Source organism: Ranitomeya variabilis, chromosome 5 (genome assembly GCF_051348905.1).
Source record: "Ranitomeya variabilis isolate aRanVar5 chromosome 5, aRanVar5.hap1, whole genome shotgun sequence".
In the NCBI taxonomy this organism is placed as follows: domain Eukaryota; kingdom Metazoa; phylum Chordata; class Amphibia; order Anura; family Dendrobatidae; genus Ranitomeya; species Ranitomeya variabilis.
The window spans coordinates 32,907,903-32,923,714 of record NC_135236.1 but is presented as its reverse complement, the minus strand read 5'-3'; the positions used below and the strand labels follow the sequence as shown (position 1 = coordinate 32,923,714).

The following is a 15,812-nucleotide window of genomic DNA, read 5'->3' as shown; positions in this document are numbered from 1 at the left end:
AGTTTTTGTGAAGTTTGGAAAAAAATAAAAAAAGAGTAGAACAAGGCTAGCACAAAGAACTATGCTACATATGCCTGCGAGATTACGATATTTTCACCACAGATACACCAGGCCTCAGCCTGACATAATAGACTGTATACATTTTTTTTTATTTTTGGTGATTTTTTTCATAAAAAAAAGTGAGGGGAACAAGGCTAGCAGACAGAACTATGCAACTTATGCCTGCAAAGCTATGATTTTTCCACCACAGATACACAAGGCCTCAGCCTGACATAACAGACTGTATGAAATATTTTTTGGGTTTTTGGTGAATTTTTTAAACAAACAAAAAGTAGAACAAGGCTAGCACACAGAACTATGGTACATATGCCTGTGAAGCTACAATTTTTCCACCACAGATACACAGGGCCTCAGCCTGACATAACAGACTGTATAAAAAAAAATATTTTGGGTGATTTTTTTATTTAACAAAATGAGTGAAACAAGGCTACCAGACAGAACTATGCAACTTATGCATGCGAAGCTACAATTTTTCCACCACAGATACAACAGGCCTCAGTCTGACATAACAGACTGTATGAAATATGTTTTTGGTGAATTTTTGTAACAAAAAAAGGAGAAGAAAGCTAGCACACAGAACTATGGTATGTATGCCTGCGGAGCTATGATTTTTCCACCACAGATACACAAAGCCTCAGCCTGACATAACAGACTGTATACATTTTTTTATTTTGGGTGATTTTTTTATAAAAAAAAATTTGTGGAATAAGGCTAGCAGACAGTACTATGCCATTTATGTCTGCGAAGCTATGATTTTCACACCACAGATACAACAGGCCTCAGCCTGACATAACAGACTGTATGAAATATTTTGGGGGGTTTTGGTGAATTTTTGTAATAAAAAAAAATGGAGAACAAGGCTAGCACACAGAACTATGGTACGTATGCCTGCAAAGCTACGATTTTTCCACCACAGATACACAAGGCCTCAGCCTGATATAACAGACTGTATGAAATATGTTTTGGGTGAATTTTTGTGACAAAAAAAAGGAGAACAAGGCTAGCACACAGAACTATGGTACGTATGCTTGCGAAGCTACGATTTTTCCACCACAGATGCACAAGGCCTCAGCCTGACATAACAGACTGTATAAATTTTTTTTTAGTTTTGGTGATTTTTTGATAAAAAAAAATGAGTGGAACAAGGCTAGCAGACAGAACTGTGCAACTTATGCCTGCGAAGCTACAATTTTTCCACCACAGATACAACAGGCCTCAGCCTGACATAACAGGCTGTATGAAATATTTTGGGGGGTTTTGGTGAATTTTTTAAACAAAAAAAAAGTAAAACAAGGCTAGCACACAGAACTATGGTATGTATGCCTGCAAAGCTACGATTTTTCCACCACAGATACACAAGGCCTCAGCCTGACATAACAGACTGTATAAAATATGTTTTTGGTGAATTTTTGTACCAAAAAAAAAGCAGAACAAAGCTAGCACACAGAATTATGGTACATATGCCTGGGGAGCTACGATTTTTCCACCACAGATACACAAAGCCTCATCCTGACATAACAGACTGTAAACATTTTTTTATTTTGGGTGATTTTTTTATACAGGTACAGGAACAGGCAGTGACTCAGGAAAGCATACTCGAGCGATCCCGGAATGAGTGGCTCCGGATACAACAAGAAGATGGGGAGCTTGCTCAAATGAGACAGTGGGTAGGTCTGAAACAACTACCCAGTCAAAGAGAGAGGGATGCCTTGTCCCCAGAGGCTCTGCAGATCGTACAGCAGTGGGAAAGACTCCAATTGAAGAATAGGCTATTGTACTGGAAGATTCAGTTACAACGGGAACTGGGGGTCACCTGGCAGGTGGTTATCCCCGAGACGCTGTTGCCCAAGATAGCTAAGAAAGCACAAGAAAGAAGAGCTCACTTCGGTCAAGAGAAGACCTATCAGTTGCTGCAAAAGCTAGTTTACCATCCTCGCCTAAAAGCCGTGGTGGAAAGGGCCTGTTGGCAATGTAGGAGCTGCGAATTAGCCAAGCCTCTGGAGCAAAGAGCCCTCACACAGACCATTGTGACTTCCGCACCACTGCAAGTATTGATGAGAGATTATCTGATGATAGGTCCGGCCCACCAGGGATACGGGCATTGTCTGGTAATGACCACTTCACTAAGTTCACCGTTGTGACTCTGACGCATGACCAAACTGCCGAGTCTGCAGCCCATGCCATATACAAGAATTTCATGCAAGTGTACGGCTATCTGAAGAGAATCCACTCTGATCAAAGTGCCTGTTTCCTAGGGCGAGTGATGGAAGAACTGCACCGCCTGTACCAGATCAAAAAATCTCTGATGATGCCGTACCAACCTCAGGGAAATGGAGCCTGTGAATGGTTCAATCGAACTCTTATCCAGATGTTAAGGACACTAGAGGACCAAATTTGTAGCTGAGTTAGTGTGGGTATATAACAACCAAGTAAACCACACCACTGGGAACATTCCTTATTTCCTGCTGTTCGGCAGTCCGGGAAGAGAGATTACTGAGCTGAAGTTGGATCCAGAGTAGAACTACCCACAAACAGGAGTGTCCACCTGGCTCCGAGAACATAGTCATCGTCTGCAGACACTACATCTGCTTGGTGCAGACCAGGTTCCAGGAACTTGAGCATCCAGAGACAGCTCCTCTTTGAGGGACAGCTCTCCAAGCCGGAGACCGAGTGTTGGTCCGAGATAAGCGTCCGAAGGACAAACTTGAGTACTGGTGGGAAAAAATCCTGTATCGAGCGAAGCTCGGAGGGGCCCTTCTATGAAATCCAACCTGAAGGGGAAGAAGATGCCCCCACTCGAGTAGTCCACCGGAATATGCTGCATCCCTGTTTATCTCGGACCAACACTGCGTCCCTGTTTGTCGAGAAATCCCGACCAAACTGAAGAGGAGAAAAGTGCTCCTGAAATGTCCCCTCCACCCATTGCTGATTGCAAAGACGAAGAGTCACCTGAGCTGCCGCCTGTAAATCCGGATGAGGGACAGGTTCCTGAAGCTCCTGAGGCTCCCGAAGTGATAGCTCCGTTGGGAATGGGTGCGTCCCCACCCTCGTCTGTTCAACCCGACTCGACTACCCAACCTGATTTGACTACCCCTTCTGACTTGAGGCGCTCTGAGCTGGCCAAAGCTGGGATACCCCCCAACAGATACAATCAGGACCAATTTCTTTTGCAACAAATTGTTCAAACCTAGTAGAATGCCAAAGCAAACTACAAGAACTCTCGCCCGTGGAATGGCGAGCAAAAGGAGAGGGTGTGTAAGAAGTGAGACAGGGGGTACCTTTTTCACGCCGGGGCCAAAACTGTCAGGACTGTCACCTTTGTTGTCTGGGGGAAAGCTTAGTGACCCGGAACGACCTTTGCACTCGACAGCAGGGGGCGTAGCTAGGACAAAAAGGGCAAAGCGTGTGAAATAGGAGGGAGACTTGGCAGGAACATGCAGCATGCAGCAGGGGAAGTTTCGTGCTCCATCCTCTGAGCACTGTGACAGCGCAGGTCCGCGCTACATTGTCCCTGCTGCCACTTACAAAGACTGTGACTGGAGAACCGTATTTTGCCCGTTGGCTCACTGCTCAAGGTACTCAATGCCACGGGCCAGTGAATAATGTGCTCATGCCACCTAAGAGATACTGGGTGACTTACCGAGAACTTTACCCTTTCTCACCCGCATACTTCTGCCGAGCTCTGTCAAGCCCCGACAGCATTAGAGACTGCTCTTCACTCTGCAACCCAACACCCCATGCCAGACGTCAAGGAATCATCATCACCGCTAGGAACTGGACCATCAAAGCCTGCAGGACGACACCGGATTCATCACGTGATGACCGTGTCAGCACCACCGTGAGAATCTAAGACTCTGCACTCGGGAAGCCGTCGGACTGATAAGTTTACTCTTAGTGAACAGTTGTTATACATTTTGCCCTCATTACCTCTCTCAGCACATCGATTGTGCTAGTATCACCTGCCTATACTTTCCCCCTCCCTGCATGGAGTATACAGTTGTTTCAGTAAAGTTTACTTTAACCCTTGCTCTGCCTCTAGTGATGAGCAAGTATACTCGTTGCTTGGGTTTTCCCGAGCACACTCAGGTGGTCTCCGAGTATTTATGACTGCTTGGAGATTTAGTTTTCCTTGCCGCAGCTGGATGATTTACGGCTGCTACCCAGCCTGAGTACATGTGGGGGTTGCCTGGTTGCTAGTGAATCCCCACATGTAATCAAGCTGTCTAGTAGCCGCAAATCATCCAGCTGCTGTGATGAAAACTAAATCTCTGAGCAGTCATAAATACTCGAAGACCACCCGAGCATGTTCGGGAAAACCTGAGAACGAGTATACTCTCCGCAATCAGGCAGTGTTCAAATGAATATGCCTTGGGGATCACAGTCACACAGCTTGAGTTGTGAACAGCTAACCAGGGCGAGTTAGAGCAATGGTTGCATCCACTGAACCTGGAGCCAGGGAAGCCCATGTGCAATAACGGTGCAAATCTGGTGCCAGCCCTACACCGGGGCAATCTCACACACGTGCCTTGCATGGCTCACGTTCTCAACCTGGTGGTACAGCAATTTGTCTGACCACTATCCTGGCCTGGATGCGCTGCTACAGAAAGCACGGTTCTGACGATTGCATCCCAAAGGTCATAGACTTGAATCGCTACAGAGGTCTTTCAGCCTACCAGTTAACTGTTTGATTTGCGATGTTCTGACATGGTAGAATGCATGTGTTGCAGCGACTGTGGAAGCAGCGACAAGCCCTGGTCCAGTAAGTCCTTTTGTATAGCCTGGGCCAACGCAATCCGGACATGGTGCAAATCACGCTTTCGTAGTGGGCACAGATGAAGGACCTCTGCACCCTTCCACACAGTTTTGAAATGGTTACTGTTATGGTTAGCGCTGACAATGCCCTCATCAGCATCACTATTTCTGTCATCTACATGCTGGAGCACACTTTGAATAGTCTGCGTGAGGAGGTGGTGGTCCCAGAGGGAGAAGTGGAAGAAGAGGAGGATGCGGAAGGGATAACAATATCTCAAAATTTCTGGTGCCATGGGAGGTTGTCTTATCGCTATCAAGGGGGGCTCATGGTACTAGACAAACTGTTTGCGAAAGTGCAGTAGCCAAGGAAGAATTATTAATATGCTCCACATCATTGAAATTGCAACACCGAAAAGAAAAAGTTGTGAAATTATGGAAATCAAAGGATGGAGATGCCCCACTTCCAGCCTGGGTTGCTATCACTGAGGTTATTAATGGTCGTCTGAGTAAGGTTCTGCCACCGAATGCACATGGGAAAATCATCAAGATCCGCTGCTGGCAGCTCTTGTGTAATCACCGACCAATGATGTCCCAGATGTGCTAGATGGGAGACAAGTCTGGAGGCACTGCAACCATGGGAGCAGGTTTAGGCCATGCATGCTGCTCACAGGAGCATGAGTAACTCACAGACTGGAGTTCAAAAACGGATCCTGGGACCCTTTAGAAAAATAGCTGTACTAATGGTGCCAGCACCAAATAAGTTTAACAGTGAGCTGTTATTGGACCTGGAATGAAGACAAGAGGGGTTCAGCTGCCATTCATTATAGCACACCTCAACATAATCCCAAGTAATAGGACCAACGTGATGTTCCCTTGCGAAGACACAAATGTCAGAAGTCAAGCAAAAAAATGGAAGAAGCCTTGGTACAGGGAGAACACATTGATGAAGTTGGTGTTGCTGAGACCTGGTTGGACTCTTCTCATGAGGTCAAGATTATTACATTTAGCACGTTGGCCTTCCTCAGTGTTTGGGTGTCCTGTATGCTGGCATCACTCAGCTCACAAGAAAAGTATGAAATAACCATGGAAATGTCATAAGAGAATGGCCAAGCGATACAGAAAGCTGAAATGCCAAAGGCCACTCAGATGCTCTGATGGATTTGGCTGTGATTTGATAGTGGATGCATGCAAAAACAGTTCTTATGAAGTTTGACAGAATGAATGATGTAAGTAAAACAGATATACATCAACGCTGTGCGGGTGGAGGCTGGACCACCAGTCACTTCTCCTCTGGAGGTCTCGATGCAGTCTAGTCTGATCCCGGTATATTTGAAGAGTTAATTTAAGAATTCTGGCAAAATTGTGGTTTAATTTATTTATAAGATTTACAATGACCAAGATCGTCTCCATCAAAAATGTTTCCATAATTCCAAGTTTGTTTTTTAAAAGATCTCACCTAATGTCTCCTAGCAGGGCAACATTTCTAATATTTGTTTTATTATAGTTGGACGGTTGCATTATGAACCAGCTGTAAATTGTATTGATGTAAGATGATGACAAGTCACTTGGGATGGTTAATTGTACTGATGATTGTACTGAAATCATCCTTTCCTTTTGCAGCCGGATACAATAATTACACTCCAGCCCCACCGGACTTAAGCATCCTTAAAGAATATAAACCCCCGTACTGACTTATCCTCTCGCTGTCTATGAGATGGCATTATGTGTGTCGTGGGTGCATGAAATACTTTTCCAAATGTGACGATACTGAGCTTCACTAAAGTGCCTGGGATTGGGGGTGTCATAGATATTTTCTAGACTAAAATATATTTTTGGAGGAGGATTTAATATTGGTGGAATATATGGTTCTTGGACAGTAAAAAAATAACACAAGGATTACTGACTTTTTGTGGCACTAAAAAGGCATTTTGTGAGTGACCGGACATAGAGAATCCCATTGGTTATGTGGCTCTAAGTTTTCCAAAACTGGTAAGAGGCAAAGAGAAGGGAGGAGAAGGGAAGGGTAGATAGAAAAGGAATGACAGAAAAGGTAAGGGAGATAGAAAAGGGGAATGAATGAAAAAGTGAAGGGGACAGAAAAGGAAGGAAAGGGTAAGGGAGACAAAGGTAGAGAGGAGTGGAAAAGCTCAGAGAAGAAAGGGGAACGGAGGGGATGGTAAGGGGGAAAGAAACTAAAAGGGCATAAGGAGTGAAGGAAGGGAGAAGAAGGGCAGAGGAGAACAAAAGAGGAGGATAGGGGAAAGGGAGTAAGCGAAAGAGGAGAGGAGAAAAAGGAATAGATATGTAAGAAAGAAAATCAGAGTTGGAGAAAGAAAGGAAAGGGAGATGAGAGTACACAAGGAAGGGGAAAGAAGGAAAGGGTGAGAAGAAAAAGTCAAAATAGGAAGGAGAGGAACAGTAGGGAGAGAGAGGAAAAAGGAAAGAAAAGAGATAGGGTGAGAAGGAAAAGGGAAGAGGAGAGTAAGGAAAGGAAGGAAAGAGAAAAAGGAAAAGAGGAAAGAAGGATAAGGAAAAAGAAAGGTGAAGGGACTGGTGGTATAAGATAGTGCAAACAAAAGAGTAAATATAGAGGGAGAAAGAAGGGGAAGGAAGAAAAAAGGAGAAGGAAAGGATAAATTTACATGAATGTGCCTGGCTTCTCTAAGACAGATCTCTTACTATCTATGTCAGACTAAGACTATTCTCATACTGGAAGATTTTCCACCAATTGAGTAGATTATAGACCTGACTGTGGCTCTTTGGATGGTCTGCTTCACCTTATCAACGTTCTAATCCCATATCTCTATGTGAAACCCAATCATGACATATTATCTGACTGTTCATCCGCTAGATCCGAATGTAACCTTACGACATATGCAGTGTCTATATAAGATCACATCCCTGTTGTTTTGCGAAGTTTGGCTTTTATATACCTGTGCTGTGCAAGGGTGTGAAGGTGTGACGTCCACTGCAGGCTGCCATATATCTGGTGGCAATATCAGCGGGTATCTAGGGCAGTTTGGGGACCTGGTCATAGGAGGCACGTTCCCCATTCATGTGAAAAGGATCTATTCAGAAACTCATTTTACAAGCAAACCAGAAGATCTTAAATGTCAAATGTAAGTCTACAAAATCTACAAGGCTTATATTTGTTTTGATTTGGCAGTAGGTAGATATGAACTCCGGCACTGATGTGGAGGGCTCATCAATACCAAATATCCGATAGTAGGATGTTATATGATTGTAATTGTCACAGCGAAACCAGGACACAAGGACCAGGTCTTGTTCCTCATAGTAGATATATATGGAAAGCACAATGGCCTATGCCAATTCCCGGTATGTGGACAATCTAAGGGAAAGAAGTAAATTAGAGCATTGATGAATCTTGACCCATGGAACGCTATACAATACAGTTATTCCATATGTGATCACTTTAGATTGTATGTATGCATGCCTTAATTTTTACATAGTAAGTTTAATTGACCAAACAGTGGCCGAACGATCAGTTAATCTTGTACCACGGAGGCCATGTATCACTATTATTGTAAAGTGAAATGCTCTGCTAACCGTAAAACCTGAGTAATCTGTGTGCAGTGCCAACAATGATACATAGATCAGCATTACCAAATCTTTTGGTCTTAACATCCTTGGAGTAATCTCTTTCTTCACCAGGACGATAGAGATAAGCGGATATTTTGAAATTCGAAATTGCTGGCTTTGCCGAATTTTCCCAAAACATTACATTTGCGGAGAAAAAATTCTCATGAGTCTCAATACTGGAAAGCTGGCAATAAAAAGAGCTAACACTTTACAGGATAAAGAGGACCTCACTGACCATAAGAGCTTACACTCTACAGGAGAGAGAGAGGAAACCACTGGCCATAAGAGCTTACACTCTACAGGAGAGAGAGAACTCCACTGACCATAAGAGCTTACACTCTACAGGAGAGAGGACACCACTGACCATAAGAGCTTACACTCTACAGGAGAGAGAGGACCCCACTGACCATAAGAGCTTACACTCTACAGGAGACAGAGGACCCCACTGACCATAAGAGCTTACACTCTACAGGAGAGAGAGGACCCCACTGACCATAAGAGCTTACACTCTACAGGAGAGTGAGGACCCCACTGACCATAAGAGCTTACACTCTACAGGAGAGAGAGGACCCCACTGACCATAACAGCTTACACTCTACAGGAGACAGAGGAACCCACTGGCCATAAGAGCTTACACTCTACAGGAGAGAAAGAGGACCCCACTGACCATAAGAGCTTACACTCTACAGGAGAGAGAGGAACCCACTGGCCATAAGAGCTTACACTCTACAGGAGATAGAGAGGACCCCACTGACCAAAAGAGCTTACACTGTACAGGAGAGAGAGGACCCCACTGACCATAAGAGCTTACACTCTACAGGAGAGTGAGGACCCCACTGACCATAAGAGCTTACACTCTACAGGAGAGAGAGGACCCCACTGACCATAAGAGCTTACACTCTACAGGAAAGAGAGAGACTTACCCCATGACTAGAGATAGAAATAGACTCAGCTATACAAAAACTGGGCTCCACAAGGAGCCAGTGATCTGGGATGGCCCAGATACTGACCACCACTGTGCAAGGTGTGATAATCCGCTAGATGTCATAGCTGCAGAGCATTATAGAGGCTGTGCAGCCTTTTAAAAAGATATTAGCTTTCTCTGTGTTGGAGTGAATGATTAATTTCCAAAATTTGAAATGAAAAGATCCATTGAAACAGTATATACAATAGGCATTTTCTGATAAATGGTAGCTCTATAAGTTTGGAGAGGGGGATTAAAGAACATAGATACAGATATATGGAAAAAAAAACCTTACAACCTTCTACATTTTACTCCATTAGACTTGAAGCTCGATCCTACCAGATGATGCAGGCCCATATATTCGCTGTGGAGGAGATCAATAAAAATCCAGATCTTCTTCCCAATATCACTCTGGGATTCCAGATTTATGACGCTTGTAATGTTGTGAGAAGAGCAGCAGAAGGCACCTTGTGGATGTTATCTGGAAGGGAACCAAGTGTCCCAAATTATCATTGTGGTGAAGGAACACTGGCTGGAATTGTTGGTGATTCTATGTCTACATGCTCAATCCTCATGGCTCAAATATTGGGTTTATACAGGTATCCTCAGGTAAGGGGAACATTGCCCTACTTTTTTGAGAAGTAGTTTATGCCCCAGAATTGTTATTTCTAGACTAAATAAGTCGTACACTTATCCCGCATTCCTCACCACATGTTGTATCTAAGCTACTATAATCTTTACACCTCTGAGTTTTTATATGAACATACTTGAATTGATTCGCACATGTTTCAAGAGCCAAATGACAATCTACATGTAGCAAAAATCAAGTTTTTCCAATGCCCGACTGTCCAGATTTGAATAGTTGATGTGACCATAGTCATTTATTAAGTAATCTCTATGGCCATCATATTGATCCAAGTCTGGACAAAACAAAATCTTGATGGTCCACAAGTATGAGCGGTCAACATTGCATTTATTAAGACAGTTCTTTTTTTCGATTTCTCTACAGATAAGTTATTTTGCTACCAGTCCGCTCCTCAGCAATAGGAACTTGTTCCCTTCATTTTTCCGCACAATACCAAGTGATATGTTCCAAACTAGAGGTCTAGCTGAGCTAATTTTGTACTTTGGATGGACATGGGTCGGGTTACTGGCTTCCGATAATGATTATGGTCAAATTGGCATTCAGATAATAAAGCAAGAAATAGTCCAAGCTGGAGCTTGTGTGGCCTTCATTGAGAATATCATGACTGGACAACCCAACAGTGGTGCTCCACATATCGTAAATGTTATCAAAGACTCATCAGCCAAAGTGGTGCTAGTCTTGTCTTCAGATGCTGATTTCATGCCTGTTGTGGAAGAGTTGGCCAAACAAAACATAACTGGGAAAATCTGGATATCTAGTGAATCATGGTCAACTTCTATCCTTCTTAACAAACAACACTTCCAACCAGTCTTGATGGGTACTATAGGTTTTGCTATTCACTGGGGGCAGATGGACGGATTTGTAGAACATCTAAACAGTTTACAACCCTCAAGGTTTCCTAATGATCACTTTTTACTTGAGTTTTGGGAGGAGACATTTTCTTGTAAGTGGATCGACTTCCATACTGAAACTGATATCATGCTCAACCAAACCATCAATGAATGTAACAGGGATGAAAAATTAGAAAGTGCCATGGCTAACGTGGACCTTAGAGTAACATTTAATATCTACACAGCAGTTTATACCTTTGCATGGGCCATACATAACTTGCTGCAATGTAAACCAGGAAAGGGACCTTTCCTTAATGGTACATGTGCCAACATCTCATCCTTACGTCCTTGGCAGGTAAAGAAGTTGTATATTTATATTTCTGACTTCTAACGACTTCTGAGCTCCAGCAAATGAGCACTGATGAGCTCTCACAATGGCGTGCTGTCATTCCAGAAGGTAGAGAGGTATCGATTACTCCCAGGCCCTGGTATATGGGGAGAAAGGTTTTGCATAAAATAAGAAGGCAAACAATGTTTTGGCATCTATATCAGTCACCACTCCAATACCAAGGAGAACCAAGTGTTCCAGTGTTTTCCATGAGAGAGATGTTTCCAGACATCTCTGGCAGCGGCGTATCTCTTGAGAACTTAAGTATGAAGAGGCCAAAATCAGATATGCCGGATAATTAACTCCACCAACAATCATCTGTCAGGGGCTCCCATACACATTAGCCTTAAAGCCAAACACATTGATATCATAAGTTCAGCCAACATTAGTCTAGTGTTATGGGTGTTTTTAGACATTTTCTATGGGAGCAAAAGAGCTTCAGTTGTGCCTCCAGGATATTTGTAAGGTTTAGAGACTCCTGACTCGGAGAGATGGAGAATAGGTTGGGTTATCCTCTCGTAATGTAGAGAGCTTGCAGTAGATATTTGCTTGAGCTCTTCTTTGTGGTACTAGCTTGAAGAGAAAATGATCTCAGGCTTTAAAAATGTTACGGTTGATGAATTAGAAAATAAATGTTTTAATCCTTTGCATTTCTTCAGCTCCTTCATTATATTAAAGATGTAGATTTTGAGACAAAAGACAAAACTCAGATATTTTTTGATGATAAAGGGGATCCTCCAGCCCTCTACGACATTGTAAACTGGCAGCTGAGCGCCACTGGTTCCATGGAGCAAAAGATAGTGGGAAGTTATGATTCCAGATTGCCGGAAGGAATTCGAATGAAAATTAACAATGCAGATATTATATGGAGTACTGAGGTAGGACATTTGGCAAGTGGAGAGTTGTGGTACTTCCCATTCAGATATCTTTTGTTGTTATTTTAGGTTTAGACAGCAGCGGTACAAGTTGTCCTAATTCTTGGGGAATTTCAGATGTTCCCCCATATCTTCCTTTGATTCTTATTGTAAAGCTAGGTATCTGATTGTTTGACATCGATAGCCCGTCTCCCATCTTCTTCTCTATTAATTCCTACAATTCTTAGTTATAATAACACATATTCCATATTTCCTTCCACCCTGTACTCCTTCCACGCGAGCAGTTTTCAATGTAGGGTCACTGGTCCATCTTGCCATAATGTTGCAATAGAGTCTACTGGCTCCTGCATCTCCTATCTAGAGTATATATATTTTCTCTAAAGTTGTAAGACGGACAGTTATCTGAATTGTATGGCCAATTTTAGAGTTGCTTTAGTCCATAAATTTGGTTCCCCCACTTAATTGGAGTCCAAGGCACCTGCCTGTACTATTTTTATGTTGCACCTCCACGTCTACATGCTTTAGCAGAAAACATTAAATATGAAATGTCAAGCTCTTCCTTATGAGTGTCTAATATCTTGTTCTCAAACTTTCGATATGTACAGTAAACGTCCATATGGTGAATTCTTCTATTTAGACTCCTCAATCAGTATGTAGTCCAAGTTGCCCTTTGGGATTCCGAAAGGCAACAATTCCAGGAAAGCCCACGTGCTGCTTCAAGTGTGTCCAGTGTCCAAAAGAAGAGATTGCAAATGTTACAGGTACCATAAACACAATCATAAGGTATCATGTATCTTATATGTGTCATTTACAAACACTTTGACCCCCATGTTCTTCTCTAGATGCTGTGGAGTGCCAAAAATGCTCTTGGGATACTTGGCCCAATACCCAGCAGGACTTGTGCTTACCAAGAACTTTTGAATTTCTCTCCTATGATGAAGCCATGGGTATCAGCTTGGCAGCCCTGTCTATTGTTTCATCTATCACCCCCATTGGAGCTCTAGGCATCTTTATTCACTACAACACAACACCAATCGTCCGAGCCAATAACTGGTCTCTTAGTTGTCTTCTCCTCATTGCCTTATTTTTCTGCTTCCTCAGTTCATTAGCTTTCATTGGATATCCACATCCTGAGAAGTGCCTGTTGCGTCAGGTGGCATTTGGCTTGGCTTTTACTCTCTGCATCTCTTGTGTCTTGGCCAAAACCATAACAGTGGTAATTGCTTTCAAGGCCACCAAGCCTGGGACAAGATTCCGACGATGGACTGGTGGGAAACTGTCCTACTCTGTTATTGTGATTTGTGTTCTCGTCCAGTTATCTGTCTGTGTGACTTGGCTTTCTTCCTCTCCTCCATTTACTGAGTATGACACACAGACTGCATCCAGAGTCATCATTCTTAACTGTAATGAGGGGTCTCCTTTTGCATTTTGGATTATGTTGGGGTATTTGGGTGTTTTGGCTTTTGTCAGCTTCATTGTGGCCTTCTTGGCTAGGAGACTTCCTGACAGTTTCAATGAAGCCAAGTATATTACATTTAGCATGTTGGCCTTTCTTTGTGTCTGGATTTCCTTCATCCCAGCAACTCTCAGCTCCCGTGGGAAGTACACAGTGGCCATGGAGATCTTCGCCATTCTTTCCTCCAGTTGGGCCATAGTTGTTTGCATATTTTTACCCAAATGTTTCATCATATTGTTTCGACCTCACTTGAATGTGAGGCAAAATCTAATCAGAAAAGTATTTGACCAAAGTAGGACATCAGAGTTGAATCCTTAACTCAACCATATATGATCACTTCACCTCTACCAGCAAACACTAGTAGACATTGCTTAACAGACAAAAAATCATCAAATATTGAGAGATTCAACTATAAATTTATGTCTAAAAGTGTAGTTATCTCACTTATTCTATACACTGTAAACAGGGCCATATTTGGCGTATACACTACCTTAGTCCCTTAAAATAATCAAGACCCTACTAGTATGTCAGACCAAAAATGCTTATACCCTTTAGATAGTAGTTAAGGACTTAACATACATTGAACTAACATCCGCTAAATCAGTCATTACTGACTGGTTTGGCTAAGCGTATGTGCACACGTTCAGGTTTTTTCACAATAAAAATGCTATAAAAACTCATTAAAAATGCATACATTATGCATTCTATCATTTAGAATACATTCTGCATGTTTTGTGCACATGGTGTGTTTTTTTTCCGCAAAAAAAACGCATCGCGGTAAAAAAAGCAGCATGTTCATTAATTTTGCGGATTTGCGCAATTCTATGCATTTGGAAAAAATGCATGAAAAAACGCACAAAAAAAGCGTCAAAAACGCGGTAAAAAACATGAAAAAAACGCATGCGGATTTCTGGCAGAAATGTCCGGTTTTGTCAGGAAAATTTCTGCTAGAAATCCTGACGTGTGCACATAGCCTAAGGCCATGTGCACACGTTCAGTATTTTTCGTGTTTTTTCGCTATAAAAACGTGATAAAAATGCGAAAAAAAACGCTTACATATGCCTCCCATTATTTTAAGTGCATTCCGCATTTCTTGTGCAAATGTTGCATTTTTTCCACGAAAAAATCGCATCGCGGAAAAAAAAGCAACATGTTCATTAAATTTGTGGAATCGCAGGGATTCCGCACACCAAGGAATGCGTTGATCTGCTTACTTTCCGCACGGGGCTGTGCCCACCATGCGGGAAGTAAGCAGATCATGTGCGGTTGGTACCCAGGGTGGAGGAGAGGAGACTCTCCTCCACGGACTGGGCACCATATAATTGGTTAAATAAAAATAGAATTAAAATAAAAAATAGTCATATACTCACCTTCGATGGCCCCCGGAGTCTTCCCGCCTCTCAGCGGTGCATGCTGCCACTTCCGTTCCTATAGATGGTGTGTGTGAAGGACCTGCGATGACGTCGCGGTCACATGACCGCGATGACGTCGCGGCCACGTGACCGCGACGACATCGAAGGTCCTGCACACACCATCTATAGGAACGGAAGCCGCTGAGGAGATCGGCTGTCTGCAGGTGAGTATAACCATTTTTTTTATTTTTTTAATTATTTTTAAACATTCTATCTTTTACTATTGATGCTGCATAGGCAGCATCTATAGTAAAAAGTTGGTCACACTTGTCAAACACTATGTTTGACAAGTGTGACCAACCTGTCAATCAGTTTTCCAAGCGATGCTACAGATCACTTGGAAAACGCTAGCATTCTGCAAGCTAATTACGCTTGCAAAATGCTAAAAAAAACGTGAAAAAAACGGGAAAAAAACACACAAAAAAAAATGCGGATTTCTTGCAGAAAATTTCCGGTTTTCTTCAGGAAATTTCTGCTAGAAATCCTGACGTGTGCACATACCCTAAGAGTCTAAAGGTACCTTATAATAATAATAATAATTTTTATTTATATAGCGCCAACATATTCCGCAGCGCTTTACAACTTATAGAGGGGACTTGTACAGACAATAGACATTACAGCATAACAGAAATCACAGTTCAAAATAGATACCAGTAGGAATGAGGGCCCTGCTCGCAAGTTTACAAACTGTGAGAAAAAGGGGAGACACGAGAGGTGGATGGTAACAATTGCTTTAGTTATTTGGACCAGCCATAGTGTAAGGCTCGGGTGTTCATGTAAAGCTGCATGAACCAGTTAACAGCCTAAGTATGTAGCAGTACAGACACAG

At 42.7% G+C, this 15,812-nt stretch overlaps 1 protein-coding gene across 1 annotated transcript; it reads left to right on the top strand.

Annotated features, from left to right (window-relative positions):
- The first annotated feature begins 5,721 nt into the window (after positions 1-5,721).
- Positions 5,722-13,889, top strand: LOC143774787 (extracellular calcium-sensing receptor-like). Its single transcript, XM_077262555.1, has 6 exons — positions 5,722-5,882; positions 9,697-9,985; positions 10,386-11,207; positions 11,900-12,118; positions 12,753-12,876; positions 12,958-13,889. The coding sequence occupies exons 1-6, from the start codon at positions 5,722-5,724 to the stop codon at positions 13,887-13,889; spliced, it is 2,547 nt and encodes an 848-aa protein (XP_077118670.1).
- Positions 13,890-15,812: the final 1,923 nt, after the last annotated feature.